At 32.1% G+C, this 22,861-nt stretch overlaps 4 protein-coding genes and 1 long non-coding RNA gene across 6 annotated transcripts in view; 4 read left to right on the forward strand and 1 right to left on the reverse strand.

Annotated features, from left to right (window-relative positions):
• The window catches only part of LOC109336128, a 28,107-nt gene extending 24,679 nt beyond the window's left edge, over window positions 1-3,428 (forward strand). The window contains exon 7 of the mRNA XM_019572532.1: window positions 3,417-3,428. The gene's annotated coding sequence lies outside the window, so the exon portion shown is untranslated. The remainder of the gene's footprint in view (window positions 1-3,416) is intronic.
• LOC109335153 (CRIB domain-containing protein RIC10-like) lies at window positions 4,631-8,416 on the forward strand. The gene is made up of 5 exons (XM_019571241.1): window positions 4,631-4,943; window positions 5,222-5,323; window positions 5,559-5,656; window positions 5,772-5,877; window positions 7,655-8,416. Exons 2-5 carry the CDS (start codon window positions 5,257-5,259, stop codon window positions 7,870-7,872), a joined length of 489 nt encoding a protein of 162 aa, XP_019426786.1. The 5' UTR covers window positions 4,631-4,943; window positions 5,222-5,256; the 3' UTR covers window positions 7,873-8,416.
• LOC109336369 lies at window positions 10,279-10,599 on the forward strand. Its single transcript, XR_002106342.1, has 2 exons — window positions 10,279-10,407; window positions 10,440-10,599. It is a non-coding gene; the product is annotated as an uncharacterized LOC109336369 (long non-coding RNA).
• LOC109336368 (polyadenylation and cleavage factor homolog 4) lies at window positions 10,492-16,130 on the reverse strand. The gene is made up of 7 exons (XM_019572923.1): window positions 15,700-16,130; window positions 14,776-14,877; window positions 14,437-14,691; window positions 12,806-13,522; window positions 11,554-12,408; window positions 10,904-11,452; window positions 10,492-10,712 (listed from the first exon to the last, which is right to left on the reverse strand). Exons 1-7 carry the CDS (start codon window positions 15,973-15,975, stop codon window positions 10,668-10,670), a joined length of 2,799 nt encoding a protein of 932 aa, XP_019428468.1. The 5' UTR covers window positions 15,976-16,130; the 3' UTR covers window positions 10,492-10,667.
• On the forward strand, window positions 17,450-22,678 carry LOC109336141 (putative methyltransferase C9orf114 homolog). Of its 2 annotated transcripts, XM_019572549.1 has the most exons (12): window positions 17,450-17,684; window positions 17,772-17,819; window positions 17,919-18,083; window positions 18,198-18,264; window positions 19,110-19,174; window positions 19,363-19,441; window positions 20,408-20,523; window positions 20,623-20,702; window positions 21,311-21,380; window positions 21,903-21,980; window positions 22,076-22,146; window positions 22,433-22,678. In XM_019572549.1, the coding sequence occupies exons 1-11, from the start codon at window positions 17,478-17,480 to the stop codon at window positions 22,136-22,138; spliced, it is 1,038 nt and encodes a 345-aa protein (XP_019428094.1). In that variant the 5' UTR covers window positions 17,450-17,477; the 3' UTR covers window positions 22,139-22,146; window positions 22,433-22,678. The 2 variants fall into 2 exon arrangements, with proteins under 2 accessions (XP_019428094.1, XP_019428093.1); XM_019572548.1 differs by lacking the exon at window positions 22,433-22,678 and having other exon boundaries at window positions 22,076-22,302.

Consider the following 22,861-nt stretch of genomic DNA (forward strand, 5'->3'; position numbering starts at 1 on the left):
AATATATATATATATATATATATATATATATATATATATATATATATATATATATATATATATATATATATATATATATATATATATATATATATATATATATATATTAGTAGAAAGCTTAATTTTTAATCAATAAGTATTTTTTATAGATTTAGAGAATGTGATTATCCATCTCTGTCCGGGTGAAATTAAAAAGAAAAACAAGGGTAACCTACTATGATATATAGTATATAAATCAGAAATGTTATATAGGTATGGATCATGTGACTTAGGCTAAGTGAGAAAACCAACTTATATTAATCTGTATTGAAATTTAAAGCGGCTAGTCTTGCTTAAGATGTGATTTAGCTTTTATCTCATCATAATTTATCCATATGAATGAAGTGATTCTAGTAATACACGAAACATATGTATCATACGCAACAAACATATATAAAGATTTATATACAATTAATACATTATCTATTAATTATGTATATTAGTTTTTTGAAAAAATCAATAATAATCAAAGATAAATGAATAATGATATAGTGATAGTATATAAAACTCATAAAATATTACAATACATACATTTTTCTCGCTATTATTACTAGTGTTGATAAGCATTTTGTATTTCTCAACTCACATTTTTATCTCAATTTTTATATATTTTATTTTAAAGAATTAAAATGTCTTTTTATGCTAAATGTATTTTATATTGAGTATACTTTATATTATAACTTTTTATCTTTATTACAACTAGCGTGTTGACAGCCACTATCATGTCTGTCAACCCGCTTTCCTATCATTTATAATGTATAGTTTGTATATCATAAATATCAAACATAATATTTTGTGTTAAATATTTGTAATATACAGTTGAATTTATTTGATTGGTGTAATATCATACATTAAAGACTAATAGTCATAATGTAAGAATAAAAAATAATTAACCAAATAATATGAGCATATATCAGATGGAGAGGAACATTAGGTTATATATGATTTTTTTTGTAAAAATTAAAATATAGTGAGGGCAAAATAGGGAGAACCACAAATTACACCAAAGTGGTGGTTATTTTGGGTTTTTCCTTTATAAGTAGTATAGATATAGATATCTAACTTAAAATTAATATGTTAGATGATTATCTAGGATTATATGATTTTTTTTTATAGAAATTAACAAATGATAAAGGTAAAATAGGGATAGATTAGATGCTAACTTTTTGTTGAAAGAATATGGTAACTTGACTAACTTCTTTCTCACTTTCATCTTCTATTATCTTATTATTATTTTATGTATAGTTCCGTATTTGTTTAATTTTATCTTTACTAATTAATATTATTATTATATATTAGTGTGTACAAGCATTTTGTATCTGTCGGTCAATATTGTATGTACTACATATTCAATTTTATATATTTTATTTAAGGTATTTATGATAGTTTTTATATTCATGATAATATTCTACTTTAAGGTGAAAGATATGATTAATTAATGTGTTGGTGATGGTTATTTAGGGTTATATGTTTTTTGTAAAATTTAAATAATAATAAAAGTAAAATAGGAAGTAAAAATTGTACAATAATAAAAGTTACACCATATTTTACCTTTATATATTGTATAGAAATATAGATATATAGTATAGATTAATAATAGCTTTTGGTACATAGTTTTATTGTGTGTTAATTATCATTTTTTGAAACAATTACTCATTTATCTTAGTTTCATATTTTATTATATTAAAATTAAAATAAGGATAAAAGATAAAAGGAGTAACTAATACTTTCTTAATTTTCTAAATTAATAAAATAATATTATTTCATAACTCATTTCAAATAATCCCCATTTTCTATTACCAAAAAACACATTATTTCCCTTTTTCGAACATTTGCCTAATTTTATTATTGGTTTGTTATTGTTTATATAATATTTTAATTGATTAGTCACTTTTAAAATAATTAGTTTGATTTACATTATATTATCTTCCATACTTTATGATTATTTGTGTATGATAAAAATATTATGCTCGAGACATAATTCCACCATGTTGTATCTGTTTCTGGCCCCAATTTAACAAAGGATCGCTTACAAGTAAGAATAATTATGGTGTATTCAAATCTTGAATGAATAATTATTTTGTTCATATTCATATTTTATGAACATTTCAGCTATTTTTTCGTTCAAACTTACTTTTGTAACCAAGAGTGTCCCAATCACAAACTATATAAAGATTAGACTATGATTTATGGTGCAATACTAATAAGAAAGGATAATTAACTTTTATTTTTGTTTGGTTTATGGAAGAAAATAGAATGAGAGGACATAAAAAAACATTAGAAAGAGGGAAAAAAACAAGAGAAAACTAGTTGAAACCGCAGAAGGAAATTGGCACAATGCATATATTTTTTCTTATAATTTTAGGGATTAGTGAATTTGTTGACTTTTAGAACTAATGCTATATTGGCCAGTGTCAATTCAAAATATATTTATATTTTATTAAACAAACTTTACTAAATTAATTTCTTCCAATTGAAGTTTACTGAAATACCTTAATAATACCTTCCTAATTTGGAATTTAGCACAATGCATATATTTTTTCTTATAATTTTAAGGATTAATAAATTTATTGACTTTAATAATTAATGCTATATTGACCTGTGTCAATTCAAAATATAATTATATTTTATTAAACAAACTTTACTAGATTAATTTCTTTGAATTTAAGTTTATTAAAAGTTATGACTATATAGAGTAATTTGGAATATAAATATTGTGACATGGTGGTGTTTATTACTTGTTTTGTTTTTATTAATAGTATAAATTTTAATGTTTTATCTTTTGTTTAAAAAATATACAACCTCAATAACATCTTTATAAATTTTACTAAATGCAATTTTAATTAGATTTTAATATAAAAAGTCTATTTTTATTTCTCTTATGAGAGTAATAAACGAAAAAAATTGGGTTTTTTGTCGACTATGATATTTATATACTCTCAATATAAAAATTTATATACATTTAATATATTATCTACCATTCATTTGAATTAGGTTTAAAAAATTCAATGATATTAGATATAATATAAAAAATGATGTACTGATATTATCTACCATTCATTTGAATTATTTGAAATATTGCCCGTCCATGCTAAATTTTACCCACATGTTTATTTTCTGATATTTAAAAAAGGTAATTTTATTATTTGATATTATTGTAAGTACATTTTCAATTCTATTTGTCTTTGTTAGTTAATTAATATTTTAGTAGCTTCATGATTAGCTTCTTGCTAACAAATGAGACAATACTTTTGGTAATACTAAAAAAATAGTTTACTTAGTTTAGTTTGTTTACTATTTTATTATGAATTCAAAGTTTAATTTAATTTACATTTTAATCTATTAGTGTCAAACAATATTTATTGTTATTTTTAAAGGACAATTTATATCAATTTAATCTCTAATTTTTTTACTGTTTTTATATCATTTTGTTTTTAAACTATTCATTTCTAGATATTAAAGTTTTAATTAGAATAAATTATATTGTTTATCTCCTGAGTTTTAGTGAAACTATATGAATCACCCTTATTTTTTTTTGTACATACATATGCCACCTTATTTGTATGCATACATTATTATACTTGCATAATAAATAAATAAGTGTGATCTTTTAAACAAAAATGAGTGATGAGTGTAATTAAGTTCAATAGAATATGATATGTTGTTGAGACAAATCCAAATAATATAAAAGTCAATGTATGTTCAATATTTTTGCTTTATTATAAAATATATCAATAATTCTAAGAAGATATTTTTTAAATACATCAATATTGTTTCAATTAATTATATTGTAATGAACAAAAAAATAAAGAGGTATTGAATCGTATATTATTTAAACATGTCTCCATAATATACCATATTTTATTTCAATTAATTATATTTATCTTTTTTTTTGTTTAAAATATTATATTTGTCTTTTCTGCCTGACTAATCATACGTAAATAAATTATGGATTTGTGTATGTTAGAAAAAGAATGAGTGGTTTATATAATAATTCCACTAAACATTAAGAGTGTCACTTCACTCATATAATTATTAATCTTGTATGTTATTTAATGTTTTAACCCAAGTAATTAAATTTTGGATTTGATGACTTTTTATCTTGAAATCCGCGGGAATGGAGTAATTTCTAACACTGTTGAAGCTTTTATTTATGGTTTTCTTGGCTATCTCTTGGGGCAGATTAACTATTTTACATTAAATGGAGAAAAGATAAAAAAAAATAAAACTATAAAAAAGGAAAAAAAATAATAAACTTTATAGAAAAGGAATAAAATTAAAATTAGTGTGTTTATTTGTTTAAAGAGTATAATATCTATAACAATCTATACAAAACTTTATATATAATATTATTCATTTTTTGAAGATAATAATTATTAAAAATAAATTATAGAGTCATATATTTTTCAACCTAGTTTAAATACTCTTCAATTCTGGAATCTCTGTCTTATTATTTAAACCAAACTTTCTCTACTTATAATGTATTAGTCTAATAATGTAAGACTTCAATATCGGAGAAGAACAAAAAGATGTTCGATGAATGGGAAGGATGCTTAGTGTGAGGGATACATGAGTTGGTATAAAAAAACGAAGCTTTCTCTTCTCTCTCTATGTCTCTCTTCATTCATTCAAAGCTTTCAAATTTTCATTAATGGATACCCACCTTCCATTCTCTTCCTCCACTTAGAGTCTCTCACACTTTCTCTTTACCTTGCTTCATTTCTATACCCCATTAATTCAAATCTTACCTTTTCATAAACCCATTTTCCTATTTTCTTCGTTTCACTCTGTTTGATATTCACAGTTCCACCCGAAATTAGACAAAGACAAAGATTTTGCATACATAGTTCCAAAATCCAAAGTGATGATGAAAGCTCAGAAACATTCATCATAATACTCTTGAGGTACCGTATTGTTTCTTCTTTCCTTCTTTATGGAACTTCTCAACTAAGTTTTTTTCTTAATTTTATCTTATAGTATTATTAAAAATCAATTTGAGAATGAAGTCTTCATATTCATGAGCAATAAAAATTGTATTTTTATCCAATGTATATTCAGATGCTAATCTTCACACACAGGAAACCATAAAGTGGTTCCTGAATCATGCAATGAAACCTTAGCTGAAACTCTGCACCTTTTGTGAGTTGAGGATTGTATATAACAAAACTCCATTTTGTGACAGGCCAAATCGTTTCATACATCACTATTCCGTTTAAGATGTCAACCATGCCAACCAAGTTTAAAGGAATCTGCAAGAGTTTCAAATATATCACTCAAATCTTTGGTAATATTTTTTGTATCCTTGTTCTCCCCTTAGTCAATGTATTTTTTCCTATGAGTAAAATGTCAATTTGGTCCATGACGTTGTAAAAAACGCGAATTTAGTTATTGAGTGTTACACATTTTTTGACTGAGATCAACTTGAGGGACCAAATTGACATTTTCCCCATTTTCTGGTACTTGGTGGATTTGGTTTTAGTTGGGACTAAGTTGGGTTGTGGTTGTTGTTGTCATTGCAGTTGCGAAGGAGCGGGAGATGGAAATCGGGTACCCGACGGATGTTAAGCATTTGTCTCACATTGGATGGGATGGCCACTCAGGGAGCAAACCCAGTTGGGTATGTTGCTTATATGGTTGCTATGCACTTTATCTTTCCATCTATGTTACAAATATCTAGGATCATATGTTTCATCATTTTGTCTATTCTTTTGTTGGATTTTTCTTTTATGCAGATGAGTCATTTTGAAACAGCTCCTGATTTTTCAACTTCACGTGGCAACTTGGTTGGACAAATGGACCCTAATCCTCTGGCTATGTCTACATCAGGGTCCTCCCAAGGTATGCTTGACTCAACTGTTGTTGTTTTTGGCTTCCAAATGTGGTGCTACTAAATATTGATATCATGTATTCATGTGCAACTGTGAGTCTAATTAACCCGAATAATACAAACACATACCCTTTAATGGGACAGTTAGTAAAAATGGGAGTGTGTATTTGATCATTATTGTGTCTCTTGAATGTTTGTAGCTAAAATCTGAGGCTTGCAAAAGCTATTTAGATTTTGTCTCCATAGAAAAAGTTTGGCTATTCTGTCATGAGCACAAAGTCATCTCCAATATGGGGAAAGTATTCACTATTGGCTTTACAATTGACACTGTTTTGAGGCTTTACAATACCGACTATGTATAGCATGAAGCACAAATAGATAGGTACAATGGACATGATATATGATAGAGCATTATGATGTTATTCGATCCATGTCGCCGATCCCACTTAGAGAGACTAAGGCCTGGTTGTTGTTGTAGAAAAAAATGCAACCCAATGTGCATTGACTTCAGAGAAAATGAAATGAGGCTGCAGAAGCAGAACTATTATGAATAGGTCTATTAAGAATAATTTGATAGAGATTACGAAATTTGTTCTTCATGGTTATATTATAAGACTTTACTTTGTATTTTCCTAATATAATTCCCATAAATTTGTTGCCACACACACACACACATATTAATTATAATAATGTAACAACACACTGACAAGTCTTATGATGTGACAAATTTCACAATCTCTTCCAAATTCATATACAAATTTATGGCAACAAATTTCTGGATATCATATTAGGGCAACACAATAAAGTCATAACGTAACGACGGAGAACAAATTTCATAACCTCTATCAAAGTCTTTATAGACCTTTCCAGAATATTTTTGTAGACTTATTACATTCACACACACTTTTGTACTTGATCTTACAATTTAAAATGTTTTATAATGTCGAGGAGAAAATAATCCAATAATCACTTGTCAATTATGTTTTATGATTGTATTACGTATATGACGTGTAGTTCTTGAAACCTTAGGTATTGGGAACCATGGTTGGATCACTTGTCAGTTTAACCAAGAAGAAATTTACTATCACCTGTTTGGGGTTTAGCGTTATTGTTCTACATATTAGTTGTGTCTTGCGACTTAGTATGACTTTACTGAAGGGAAAAGTACCCTCACCCTCGACATCCTAAGGTACCATATGATGTACTGAGTTCTTGTGAAAGCAATATGTTAAAGGGTGAGTCTGGTGCCAAGTTTGGAGTACTTCACTTCTCAAAGTTAAAAAGTAAACAAGAAACATAATGCTGACGCTAGTGATATTCCCGGATTGAAGCTAAAAACACTCTATGCATGGAAGTACTAGTTCCAAAATGCTAATAAATTAACTTTACACAATTCTGCGTGATGATAGGCTGCTTATCTTCATTGGATTCTCATTTTCTGAAAGTTCTATGATTTTTCTACACGTTACCTTTGGTCAACTGCAATTATGGTTTGTGTGAAATAAGTTAATCTATTTCCGTTGTTTGTGATTATATTTCTTGCCAGTTCCAGGATGAGAGTCATGAATAATTGGCACACTATAGCTCATAACCTCGATATAACTCTTTGCTGCATGTAATAATTATCTGAATTTAAATTAGATATTGCTTTGTTTCCTGGTGCTATCAATTTATTCCCTGTTTGCTTCTTTGCTACTTCTTATTCTTAATGATAGTTATTCCTTGTTTGCTTCTTTGCTACTTATTCTTCTTAATGATAGTTATTCCTTGTTTGAACCATTTGAACAGATTTTGAAGAGTCCAAAGGAATCCAACCTACACCAAATACTTACAAAGGCATTTCATCTGGAGGGGCTTCTCATGTTCCAAAGAAGCCCAAGCGGAAAAAGGTTAAGTCAACTTCCTCTTCCGAGTCGCTTTCTGCTTCATCAATAAAATCATCAAGAACAGCAAAGCCAGTGGCTAGATATAGTGAAAGAGAAGCAACACCAATTGCTCAAGCGTAGCAGGTTCTAGATGTGAAGTTAGTGAGATAAAACATTTTACTATTGTGAATAGCATAGACCATGCACTTAATCTGGAAATTCATTGCAGAAGAAAGAAATTGCTGTGTAAGTTTTCCCAGTGTTTAGTAGAACACCAAATACTCAACAAGCTGAGAACGAGAGTGGTTATTTCATGATTGGAACATGCTGTATGTATGGTTTTTCCCTGAACCATATCAGACCTTAAATTCACAAGCTGCATTGTCAGTTTTTCAGATTAAATTGAATAGACATGGTAAAGGCTATTACTAATAGATTATCATTTAAAAAGAGCATTATGCTAGTAATTTGTGATTCTTAAGGTAGAAGTGTAGAATGCTATTTATCAACACTCTTCTATATACTTGAAAGTTGGAATGCTAGAAGCCAGAGACTAGGATTAAAAGTTTTAAGTTTTATTTTGACATTTTAGCAACATATATGCAACTACCCTCAGTGATTCATGACTTCACTGTTCATTATTAGTAGTTGTATGAACATCCTATTCTATATTTCAATTTGCTTATTACTCTCAAGAAAATCTATGAAGTGAATTTCTATGGTACTTTATAGATTCATACCTTTGATATTGTATCCTGCAAAAAATAAATAGGTGGGTAGTATTGGATTTCACTTTTATGAATCTTTGGCACATGCTAGTTATATAACATATAAGCTACAGCCTACAGGATCTGTTAGATATAATATAGGCACAGTGTAATTATTTGAATTAAATTGCCATTTGCCCCTTTCAGATATGTGAAGATACTAATAAATTCACCATCTGATTTATCTTTGTTGATATTATATGATAAAATCATGTCCATATAATGATCAGTTACTCATGCATTTCTACATAAATAAGATATATATGTAAGATTCCTATGTCATCTAAAAAGGAAAAGAAGTTCAAAAGCTTGATACTAATTTTAAAAATAAATTCAAGTATTCTTGTAAGAAATAATTAAGACAAAGAGTAAAGGTATCATGTTTTCTTTGCTCCTTATCTTGAACTATTCTCATTCAGGGAAATAAAATAAAAGGGAGAAAAAATATATAAAGGAAAAACAGTGGAGCCTTCTCCATTATTCCTTTGCCTAAAAAGGTACAATTTTATGTGTAAACATTGCTGCTGCTATAATTAGTCTATTGGGGTATATGTTGGTCGAATATAAAAAGAGAATAAAGTATCTCCTAGTATATGAAGATAACTTGTTTAATTTAACCATTAAAATTATGATATGTGTCATATTTAATTATTTTTTTATATAAAATATTTCTAAAACTAAAGAAAATAGTATATGTATCATACTTTTACTGGTGGAATAAAATAATTATCTTCTGATACGAGGAGATACTTTATTCTCATATATATCTATCATAAATGGACATCTAAAATTGCAAGTAAAGTAATACATAGCGAGGCTACAATGTAGATGATGTGCAGGGACGAGCATGCATAATGCCCATAAGGGAAACATGGCATAAATGTAAAGGGAAATTAACTAGATATGTGTTTGGTTGTTTGGGTGGGGTCTAATTCATTCCATGAATTTATACAAGAAAGGGACATGACAGTGTTTGGTTGGAGAGTGTGTGGTTTTATATAGAGAATTAGGTAGCTATTTTTCATGTTATTAAATATTTGCTCCAACTTATTGTTACTCATTCATGAATCACATTTATGTTTCTCCCAATGAAATTACACCTTTCGTTTTTTACTACAGAATTGGATTGTACAAATACAAAGTACACAGGACTATACTGCATTGCAACTAGGTAATTGATGAAACACAGTAGTAGTACAACATACTTGTGCTTAACACTTCTTAACCCTAGTATTCATTTATACACCATTTAGTTATTTGTTGCAATCAAGCAATGCTATTTATTAACTATGAGATTATGGAATATTGTACAACATGATCAAAATAAAATGTGAACTTTGATTCTTATGTATTTTTTTGCTGGTATGAGATTAATATGTAATTTGATGTATTTTTTTAAGTGTATTCCATTTATGCAATTATATCAAGCATTCATTTGAGATTTATATACAACCACAATATTACCCATCATTCATTTGAACATAACGGCATTTAGAGTCAGTCTTCTTAAGACCATAAAAGCTTAGTTACAAATTACAATGACATTGACATATCCAATTATTTATTAAACCAAAACAATCAAACACATCGCACACTTTCTCATCAGTGTTTTGTTTGTATCAAAAGTTGGCCAATGTAGGCGTGCAAAAGGGAAATATGTTAACACTTTTTTCTTCAAGAAATATAAATCTACAATAATTGGGAAAACCAGATAGTGAAAATTTAAAAGAAGAGTTCAGTGATTATGAGATTTAGATGAGAAACCCTCTCATTAAGAGAGCTAGTCCCACTACAGTGTACTCGACCAGGATTGCCTCGTGCCAGAATATTTGTGGCTATACCCAAAATAAAAGCAATTAAACACAATTTACTCATCCAAGAGATAATAGCATCTTGCTGAATTGTTCTTGTTCTAATATAAAACCCTGCGCCTCATCCCAGAAAAATAACACAGTACATGTAGATGCTTTTTTATTTGGGGACAGTAATGGCAGGTTAAAATGTAACCATTGGCTGCAAGAAATATGCATGTAACTTTTCTCAACTATACTTGTACAAGGTTTTGGCATGAGGCCATGGTATTGTAAATTCCACTCTACTCTAAAACATATGTAAGAGTTACACTACTGGAAAATTAATAGTATAGTGCACAAAACTGATGGAGTTTAGTCAACTCCGCATTCGTTTTCTTTGACTGCCCTCTTCATTGGCACCCTACACACAAAGGAAATGAGTAGGAAGTAGGAACATTATTTATTGAGGATGGCTTAAAAGCATATGCATAATCCCAAGGAAAAATGTTGCTAATCATGGTATTGAAATGGGACAAAAAATGGTATGCAACAATCTACTAATATTAAAACTTAGGCAAATTCATAGCAGATGATAGATTGAGAAACACATACCCCTGCATCATGTCCAAAATCTTCAGAGGGGGGCACGCTAGATTCTGATCTGCATTTAGCATGAATAATGGGACCTAACTGTGACCTGTCCATGCCTGCTGTTGTCCCCGTGGGTGCATTCAGGTATACAGCTCCTCTATACATCCATTCCTCCATTTCATCACTGTAAAACTCTTCGAAAGGCTCTCCACATAATGCACATGTATTCTGGTCCTCTTCAGCTGGAACTGCCAACTCTTCATCATCTTTCTTTTCCTCTACTTTCTCAGTTTGCAAAAAACCTGGAACTGATTCTGTTCCCAATGCCTCTGCACCACTAAGCCACATCCTGTCACTCACAAACCACTTACGAGATGGCTTCTGCTTACGGTTTTTAGACATCCGGTTCTTGGTCACATGCCAATCCATATGACTACTGTGCTCCTCTTGGCATTTGAATCGGAGCCCACAGGTGGTGCATTGTCTTGGGAGATCACCATATAGAGCATTGATTGCAGATTCATGACGAAACTTCAGAATATCTAGATTAAACTCAGTTCCAACAGAATCCTAAAAACAAATACTTAATGTTAGTTACAATCTTGGGCTGCATAATCAAATCAACAAAGCAAAAAGAAGAAATAAATGAACTCATGATAGAAATTAGATACCTGTATAGGGGGCTGGTTAGCCAATGAGATCATGCCTTGGGACATTAGTGAATTAATTAAAGTGGTATATGCAACAGTTGGCTGTTGACTTGGCATGAATGGACTAACATTTGGACGAGGAATCATTTGTAATGGTGCACGAGGGCGGCCTGGGGGTAGAGGTGGATGGGCTCCCCCTTGAAAATTAAAAGAGCTATTTGCAATACCTTGGGTAGATCGAGGGAATTGTATAACAGGTAGCGGATTTGACATGGCTGTAGTTAGAGAAGCACCATGTCCTTGCAAAGAGACTGCATGATTATATTGTGGGGCAGATGGATCCTGAGATGGAAAATTCTGCAGCTGTGGTAGTCCAGCAAGATGATTAGGCAACTGATTTATCCTTGCTTTACCTGTATCCTTGTTCTCAACACTTTCCAACAACTGTTCAGGCATATATGAAGATTTATTTGGACCATGATTCATTATGGGATTACTAGTGTTTATAGCTTCAAAATGACTCCTGGCATGTCTTTGCAATGGAGATATTGGATTTAAAGTGGGAGGACGAGTGGCATGCGCATTTACTGAAGGCCTTATTTCAAAAGATGCAGGCAAAACTGGTGGATAATAAGTCTCCATATTAGAGACAATACCAGAAATCCTTGATGCGGCAGGTCGAATCCCAAATGGGTTTGCATTTGTATTGATAATGTTATCAGTCGGGGGCATTACATGACTCCTTGGTCCTCCCCTAATATTAAGTAAGTGTTGTGAAGAATTAGATGGATGATGAGAAATCTTCCAAGCTTCATGAGGTTGACGGGATCCTAGACTCTGATCTATTTGATTCTGAAATCGAGATACCTGACCATACTGCAGAAAGAATATATAATAGATCCATTAGCAAGATACTGGCACGTCCTATTTCCTTTCAAATTATACAAGTAACAATAAATCAGATTTATAAGACAAAGGAAAACATCAAAGTTGTTGCACAAAAGCCACTTTTTCAGCAACACGAGTCTAAATTTTAAAAAGTAGTAGTGAATATCTGTGAACTAAAAAATTAATGACCAATAGCCAGACAAGTAAGAATGAATGCGAGGCATTTGATATTGCCTCCCAGAGCTATCAAAATCCTCATTGCCAGAAATTTTATCATTAACTTATAACCAACAACATATCTTACTAGAGGCATAATGCAATATCATAAATCATATTCAAAAGTATACAGTCGAAAGATTAAAATATAAAAGTTGAGGCAACATACAGCTGAAGAGGGAAATGCATCTTCTGCTGTAACAGAAGAATCATCCACTGGAGGAATCTGGGACCCGCTGGACCAACCCTTCCTGATATCTTGCTCTAGCGAAGTTGCATTAGCTGCAAGAATACCAGGCCTTTCCCTGGGGAAACCAATTGTTGATGGCAAGACAACATTATTCCTACTATGGTCTACTAATGTTGGACTCATATCCTCCCAATCAAACTCCTCCTCTTCAGTATTCTGCCATGATGTTGACAACATGTTGTCTTTACCATTTCTGTCCAGCCGTTCAACTAACAAAGGCTTATTTCTTGAAGTTTCTTGGCTTTTGTCACAGCCATATGCATCAATCAGTGATCTTGGACTTTGACGCTGATGTCCACTACTAAGGCTGTATGCCATAGAAGTTTGAAACCGATTTTGACCATCACCAGAATACTGTTTTCTCTGCCAATCACTCAACTCTTCATCTCTACCTGATGCTTTGGCCATTGCATAATCAACAGCGGGACGAGGAGACTCTCTCTCAGTTATCCTAGTAGCAAAATTGTCAACTGCATATTCATCTATAGATGAAGAAAAAGGCCTATCAACTCCAGTTCGTGAAGGTGAAGAGGGCATTCCAACCCTACTAGATACAAATTGGTGTGTCTTACTAGCTACAAGGCCAAAACTTATATTACTAGCCTTTCCTGATGAGTCCAACTTTTCACCAGCAACCTACAAGGATAAAACGAGGAATCTGTTAGAATGCCACCCTTCATATATATGTGCAGGAATTTTCCAGGGTTAAAAATGTTTTCTATAAAATGTTGAATATTGAGCAGCAATCCCTTTGTAGCATAAAAAAAATACATTTCTTACTGCCTCAACCACAGACATAATACAGGCAGGGAAAACAAAATGACAACTGAGGGAAAGGGAAAATAATATCACTTAGCAGAGTGACAAATATCCCAGATGTCAAGAAAAATGAGAAGCAATAGATAAAATAGGACAGAGTATATCTGTCTAATATGTTTCTGGTGATGTAAACAGAGATAGGATAGTTAAACCACTAACAACAAGCAAATTAGGTAGTCTGTATGGAGGCACAATCAAAGACATTTTATTGTCAGCCAGGTCTTTCTCCTCAACTTCACTAAAACCCAAAATTTTAGAGAGGGAATTAGGAAAAAACAAATCCATGCTTGGTAGACAAGGGAAAAATAAATAAATTTTAGGAGATTCTGGTGCCAACAGGGAGGGGCAAAAAAAAATACAAATTTCACAGCTCCCCTTAAGAAGCCATCAGAACATGCCAGCTTCTCCTCCATGGCTAAACAGCCTAAACTGATCATCAAAATTCTGGTCATGGGTATATAGAAAGTTTGGAAAACATGATTAATACAAAAATAAATAAAGGAAATATTGTGTGGGAGAGAGAGAAAGAGAACGGTGGATACAGAGAATTCCTAGTATCTGAGATAAATATGTTTTATGACACAAAAATTACATCTGCTCAGGGTTACATGTAAACCAAAAATTGTCCATTTTTAAGCAAAAATACAAGCTTGGGGCATCAGTTAATAACAAGCCGCAGTTAAGTCCCTGCATATTCGTATGGAAGACACAGATGTCATCAAAAAGCTTACACTATCCACAGTTGAGCGATCTAACTGCCGCAAGTATTTTGGATTAACATGAATACCATGACTAGGTCGAGGAGATTCAGATGCCCTGAGGAAATTCATGGTGGATGATTGATTATTAACATCTTGAGAAAATTGCAATTGAGCTTCAATCTTTTGTAGGACAGAAGGTGGAAAAACTTTTGACCAGGTTCCAAACAAATGGCGCATAGCAGGATGCAAACTAGGCTGGACTTGCCTGTATGCCACACAGAAAACCTGGGCAGAAAATAAAAATACAAGTTTCAATACAGGAAAAAAAATGGTATAAATAAAATAACACTGCAACTCTAATTAACATACTTCTGGCAGACGTAAAGAGAAATATCTAACATATTCTTGACCATAATTCTTCACAATACTGTCCAAAAGATAGAGTGCAGGTAGCTTTTGATCTGCAGGAACCTGCAAAAGGATATCTTGAAGTCCCATTTATGCAGTGGCATAGCCAGACATATAATTCAACAAGAAGATTCTAAAAGAACAAAAATGCTAATTTTCTGCTAAACATTAACAAAAACACAAAATGGACTCTACCATTAAAAGTTGTTATTCTCTTCAAAATATAGACAGTAGTTACATCATTTTGTGTCATCAGTTACTTCCTTCTTAAAATGCTTTCTGCTACTTTAGTCCTCGCCATTTTTTGCACGCTTTCATCTCAGCCTTCACAATTTGTAAGGGGAAAATGAATTTTGTACAACCAAGGTGACAACTTCTCCTTTTGGATAAAAGAATGAAAGAAAGAGAAAAGGTGGAGCCTCTTATTCTTTACCCAAAATGGGAAGTTGTCAAGTTGTACAAATAACATGGTTGATTTGTAAGGTACTCCCTACTGCTGCTACTCAGATAGATTATACTGTTCCTTTTTACAATGGCCATATCAAGTGATTGTTTTAAGTTGGATGATAATAATACCCACAATAGATTAATTGTCAATTTTATCATAATCCACTTCTGTCTTTTTTACTGATAAGATTAAGAGCCAAAATAGTTCGCAGAACTAAAACCCTCCCTCTCCGGACCAAAAATATAAAATCAAATCCAAAGAATTATAACCTAAGTTAAGACAATAAAAAAATTGCTGAAATTGAAACTAAGAAAAGAGGGATAATTCTCAGACAAATTATAAACAAATGCTTCGATTCCAATCCACTGATATAATTTACAAATTTTGAGGGTCGAAGAATAAAAAGATAAGAACTTTGTGCAGCTTCGGAGACCGACCTCGAGAATGTGAGCGCAAATTGCATCAGCAATACCCTTAGCATGTTCCCTCTGCTGCTCCGCAATGATAGTGAGATAGGTGATAATTGGCTTCAAATTGCACGTGAGCTCTGACAATAGCAGCTCGTAAATCTGCACTATTTCGTCGGTGGTGGGTGGCGGCACAGGAGCGCCGAGAGAATCCCTGAGTTCATCGTCACGGTGCTTGAGCAGTGCCTTGAAGCGACCCACGAGAATCGAAGGGGGAAGCTTCTGCGCGATGATTTCATTGCTCATGGAGTATGAGATTGTGAGAGTACATAAAGATCAGTTATTGACTAGGGTTAGGGTTTTTGATTTGGGGGAAATGGTCGTGAAGGAGAGAGACTATGAGGATCATGGGGAATGTGGTCCCCACGGTAATAGTGGTTGTCGGAATATGGAAAGGACAAGACATACCATTCGTGCTAATAGGCCACATTGACTTGGGCTTCAAGATTTCCACACTCATCACACCCATTTTTTTAGAATTTTAATTTTTGTATTTTAATCCTTCAAATTTAGTATATATACCAATTGGTTTATAAAAAATTGAAAAAAATGAAAATAGTCCTAGTTTTTTAAATAATGAATCAAATTAGTTTTTTAATATTTTTTATTTGATATGTATTAATTTGGCTTACATTTGGATAATATTAATCGATAGGGTCTTCTTGGTAAGTGTTACAAGATCTCTTACATTGGAATTCATAGTTATGGATATGAGTTTATTAGTATGGAACATATTCTTCCCCAAGTGAAATCTTCTAGTATATGAAAGAGTTTTTGTTGTGTGAAATAAGGAGCCCTAAAATAGACTATGTAATGCACTTTATTCGCTGATACAAGTGGGCATTTTACTAGAGATTTCTATTGTATTAATCTACTCGTGTGTGATTCATGTTGAAGCATATACTCGAGTTATAGAATGAACAAGTTCAAAATGAACATTGAATATCAAGTTATATATTAATTTTTCAATAGCCAATTTGGTGAACAAAGTGGTTATTCACTCTTTTTTTAATTTCAGAAACTAAAAAATAACATTTTTATTATTTAATAACTTCAATATTCCTCTATTTTTTAAAGCTTAATATTTTTCTATTTCTCCTATTCCTTCATCCTATTCATTTTATTACACACTTATGACCATTTTTATATTTTAGTTAAATCTAACCCGAAAGGATCTTACTCCACTCAATCATTCTCAAATCTTATGCAAGTTTATAGTAAGAAAACTTTGTCATTTCAAACAACAATAAAATTTAGTGGATGCTAATTAAACAAGTTCATATGTACATTTTCTCATTATAATCTTCATCACTTATTTGTGTCTATATGATTTTTACAAAAAAATATATGTCAATAACCATCAATTTTAATAAATTAATCTGCCAAGTTAAAAGTTGACACCAATAATACATGAAAAATCAACAATTTATATTTCAACCAAATTTATATTAAACTTATATATTTACACACATGTCCTTTGCTTCGTCGTTATAAGCATAAATGAGTAATATGTAAAGTGGAGGGAATTACAATCTGCTTTTACTCTAATAAAAAAGTTTAAAAAAATGAGGATCTATTTAGCAATTTTTTAAAAGTGCAAGGACTTCACTAAAAATCGCTAAATCATAAAGACCTATTTAAAAATAAAGTGTTTTTACAAGGATGAAAAAGTAATTATAAATAAATTTAGAAAAAGGTGAATAAAAGTGTAAACAAGTTCCCTAAACCCTGTTCCCTCAAAAGTCGAAATGGGGAAGAAGAACAAGAAGAGAAGAGAAACAGATGCAGAATCCGAAGTGGAATTATTAGCCACGAATGATAATAGCGACGAATCTCAAAATGTGAAGAAGAAGGAAAAGAAGAAGAAGAAGAACCAAAACGAGATACCCACAGTTAGCATAGCTGTCGCTGCTTCCATCATTGATAACGTTCCTACCCTTGAACTCGCTACTAGGGTACCCTACCCTTAAATTATCTTCATTCTCAACACAATTCTTCATATTATTGTTATTATTTTATATTTCCTCATTTTTCATTTTCAGTTAGCTGGTCAAATCGCTCGTGCTGCTACTATTTTTCGAATCAACGAGGTTACTTATGCTATATTACTTTTTTTTTACATTATTGCATTGAATGGTGTACAATTATTTGATATGTGTTTGGTGATTGTTATTTATTTATGTACAAAGGTGGTTGTATTTGATAATAAAAGTATCCCAGGACAAGATTCAAGGGTGAATAATTCAGATGATGAAAGTAGTGCAGCTTTTTTTATACGAGTCTTGCAGTATCTTGAGACCCCTCAGTATTTGAGGAAGGCTCTCTTCCCAATGCACAACAACCTCAGATTTGTGGTTCGACCAATTCACTACAATGCTTCTTTCGATTCACATTTCTAAAGTTTGTTATAGTTTTTTTTTCCCGCTTTTTGTCCATGCTCATGCTTAACTATAATTATTTGTTTGCAGGGATTGTTGCCACCCCTTGATGCTCCACACCATTTGCGCAAACATGAGTGGGGTTCATATCGGGAAGGTAGCCCTTAACATTCCTGTAGAGTTCCATATGTTATTTATTGTACAGATGAAAAGTGTTTTTCTCGTAAATATTTTTTCAATCAAAGAATGACTTAAATTTCATCCTTCTGGGTTGGTTTTTGTCGCGAAGATATTAGCCTATTACACATGCATATACCGGTGCATAGGACAGATTGCAACTGCTAATTTAGAACCTTAATATTCAGTACCAAGTATTTCATCAATTTAGTACTCCAAAATCCAAATGGTGTTGTGTAGTATGAATGTGCAATCTATTGCAATATAAAACTTGCTTCACCCTAAGAGCCACATTTTTCTTTCTAGATTTGATCATGGTATATTTATAATAGGAACTCATCTAAGATGGTTTGCTTGTGTTAGAAGTGAGGCTTGCGTGAGAAAAGCTGATCAAATGGAAGAAGGTTAAGTTAAAAGAGGCAGTGGAAAATCTAATAAAGCTTTAGGACAAACCATTAAGATGGGCCTTCCCTAATATTTGTTTTTGGTGGAGTCAAATGGTGTCGATTGATCCACTATTTGACTTCACCTGGTGGGATAATGGTTGGTCATTGTTATGTTTGGTTATATGTGGTGACCTTTATTCTATTGGCAAAACATATTTGTTACTCTCTCTGTGAGTCTAATCTTGTGCCTTTCTTAAGACTTAAAAGGACATCTTATCCTCTTTATTTGATATTTTTTCTTCACATTTATTAAATTTGTTCTTTTATGAAAATAACTGTTAAAGCAGAAATACTTGTGGCACGCGTTGCTACTACATGTTTGTTGTTTTACTCCATGATTACTTTGGCCAAGTTTTGATATATTGCAATAACTTCATAGGTGTCACATTAAAAGATAGAGATTCAAACTCTGGTGCAACACTAGTTGATGTTGGTTTAGCAAAGGTATGGTTATACATGACATAGTTTACTTGGCTTGAAGCTTAAACTTTTTGCTTTTTGTTTAAAAATAAAAATAATCATGATATATGCTTAATGTGTTGTCAACTATACCCTGTTCAGTGTTAACTAACATGATATTAAGTAGGCTTGAATATAAAGGTATAATCTGATCGAGTACACAACATGTGCAGCATGTTTTAGTGGATCAAATACTTGAACCAGGAAGAAGAGTTACTGTTGCCATGGGTACAAACCGCAATTTGGATTCTGGTAACGAGTTAAACTTTGCTATCTTTTTTGTTCAGTCCTGCTTAAGATGTTACACATCTTTTATAATCTAAATTGTGCCCTGTGATGTTAGCAATAAACAGTACTATGCTTAGGTTGTGCAAACTTCACTGTTTTCTGTTTGTCATAATGTCATGTCTTATTGCCCCTCTTCCAGTCCGAAGTAGGTTCTGCTGCCCTTCCATTCTATACACACTTATCAGCTTGAAGCATTCATATTTTGTGTGCCTTGTGCTAACACATGATTGTAACGTAGGGTTCTTTTTATAGTAGTCAATCCTGGATCGTGGCATGGAGTAGCCGACCCCAAAAATTCTATAGCAGTATAGTGGATAGAGTTTATGCTATACCAATGTTAGAGGACAGAATAAATCATACTACAAAAAGAGAGTACAGTACAAATAAATTATAATACACGCATAATGAATTCAAAATGCAAAAGATACTTAATTTAAGACATTCATAGTTAATAGACCTAACAGTGTGGTATTGACTATTGACTACTCTGGTTCCTTTTTGCTACGAAAGATATTTTTAACAATTAAAATCCATTCAAGAATTTTTGCAAGTTCTTTTTTATTTCAAGTTTCTGCTACATGGTCAGTAGGATCTCTTCCTGCAACCATAGCACGGGATGCCTCTATCACTTCTTGGGTGTCCTTTCAAATCCCTCTTAGGTATACTTGAAAAAATGTAGAAATTTGTTATATTCATTTCAGCCAAAAACTGTCAATTTGAAAGAATTGTTTCTCTACTGTACTTGCATAAGCTATTGTTATGAACCTAAAAGGAATCATCACAACTTGATTACTCATTAAGCTATCATGAAGAAATTACATTTATTGCAAGAGAAAAGTAGAGATTGAGGTGATTATTGAGGTGGTGTAGCCATACAGATTGTTGAAAGATGACAGCTAAATATATTCAACTCTGTCGTACTTCATCTAGATTTACCACGCCAAGTTGTCTCATCATCCAAGCCAAGAGAAGAAGGAATGTATTGGGGATATCAAGTGCGTTATGCACATAATATTAGCTCGGTATTTAAGGATTGTGCATACAAGGTACCTTCCCTCCTCCCAAACATGCACATACAGGCAGTCTGCATTTTATTATCCATATTATACTCAGTCCTTTCTTCTACTGATTTGTTATTATGACAGGGTGGCTATGATTACATAATTGGGACCTCTGAGCATGGCCAGATTATTAAGTCATCTGATCTTGAAATACCCTGTTTCAGGTACTCTTGATTGGCTACGAAGTTCTTAGTGTTAAATTACTTCACTGCTGATTTCAACCTTTATTTATGTTGCCACATAAGTGATTAGACCTTAGCAGTTCTAGTTTTTGACAGATGGGCTTGGAAAGCCATTGCTTTCCTTGTCTCCCTCCTACCAATTTAAAACGATAAGTGTTCACATTGAATGGATTGCAAACTATTGCATGCTCCCAAGAGTACCCAAGGGAATAAAGTTATTTGAAGTAAAAGGCTCAACATCAGCCATTAATGACTTCGTTATTTGTGTAGCTTTGCTTGAAAAAGAATATGGTCAGACACGGACTAGGGAGTTCTACACAGTTGTGTGTTGGGAGTTTGCCCTTTGGCCTGTTGTGAAAATGTTCTTATTATCATAATATGGACTTTTGCAACTTAAATGTAACTGAACACTGAGATATAAAGGATTTCTTTGTTTACATTTTCTTTTCTTTGTATTTTCTACTAATTTTGAGCTTCACTTCCACACTCAATTTTTAATATGATGTTTTCTTTATAAAAAATGCTTTGGTGATGCAAGGTATTTTTGTCTGAATGTGATTGATTAATGGTCTGTTTCACTAAATTTGTAGACATTTATTGATTGCCTTTGGTGGACTGGCTGGGTTGGAAGAGAGTATAGAAGAAGATGAAAGCTTGAAGGTAAATGCATCCTTCAATTAGTTATTTAAAGGTCATCGAAATTTGGTCTATTTTTTAATGCCATTAGGAGATTCCGTAAATATGCCATAATATTTGGCTACATGCCTTTTCCTGTTGCTGCATTTCTGTTTGATATACTGATCAGAAGTGGAAAACTTATAATTCTTTAATATTCCTGAGTATAATTAAGAGTTTTGTTCAACGTATATGGGCTTTCTGAGTCGTTTTTCTTTCTTAGCTTCTCTTGTTATGTTAGATCTGTGTCCTAATTTCATTCTAATTCAAGCCTCTTAACCATGTTCACATAAATTGTAATATTAAGCAATTTTGGATATCCTCATAATCTATAAAACAACAACAACCAAACCTTAATCATCATAATCTATAAAGCAACAACAATCAATCCTTAATCCTCATAATCTAGATGTAGTATTTATCATAGCCATTTTTCTCTGATTAGAGTAAGAACTGTGGTACTGACTACTACATACATATATTCTCGCTCACCCAAAACAAATACAGGGAAAGAAAGCAGGGGATGCATTTAACATATACTTAAATACATGTTCACATCAGGGGAGCCGAACAATTCGAACAGAGGTACCATCTTCGTAATCTTTCCCTAGACAATTTGTTCGTATTAAATTATTGTCTATCTAGTTTTGTCATTGCTAAAATTTCATCTTTTTGTATAGGAGGCTATTTTAATCTCTCTTCAGTACTTCCAAGAACCTATAAGCCGAACATTGCAGAGTTGAATATTGTGGTAGTCTAATATTGATTTAGCATTTTTCTCATGGGTAGTTGTTTTCTTATCAACATTTTTGTATTAGTTCTGACATTGATTCTCCAAACTATGGCTGAAACTAAGACGCAGGCAATATTTCGAAGCCAGAATTAAATATTTCCCCTCTGTCTCATCCCAACCTGGCCCCTGGTTTTAGATTGCAGCCTCTAATCACAATTGTGGCCGTAATTTTCTCACATTTTCTGCAATTTTTCACAATTGCAGTAAATGAGTATACCCACGTCACGATTTAACGCCATTGCAGGTTCTGCATCAAGACTCTTTGGGAAATTCTGGTACTCTATTTACCAAGAATGTGTAAATTGCTATCACTCTATTCGATGCTATTGCATCTGAAGGAATTACATGTATAAAGTAATTTTGTATGACCTAGCTATGTGTACGGTAACGTTGTGTACGACCGTGTTAAGGTTTTTTGAAGGTACAAGTGCATAGTTTAAACAAAAAGGGTTACCTTAAAAAAAGGCAAGAAGGGTTTATGTGTAAGTGGCATGTTCATATATGCATGCATAATCAAATGATATTTGTCTGAAAAGTCGAGTAAGTTGCGAGAAGTGTCTTTTCCAATGCAACTGATATAAGCTTGCATTTTTATATGATATAGTTATTAAAGGCCACATGTTTTTGCTATTGGATTTATGAAGGAAAAGTGGGATAGAATATAAATGTAGCC

The sequence above is a fragment of the Lupinus angustifolius genome, chromosome LG20 (assembly GCF_001865875.1).
Source record: "Lupinus angustifolius cultivar Tanjil chromosome LG20, LupAngTanjil_v1.0, whole genome shotgun sequence".
Lineage (NCBI taxonomy): Eukaryota > Viridiplantae > Streptophyta > Magnoliopsida > Fabales > Fabaceae > Lupinus > Lupinus angustifolius.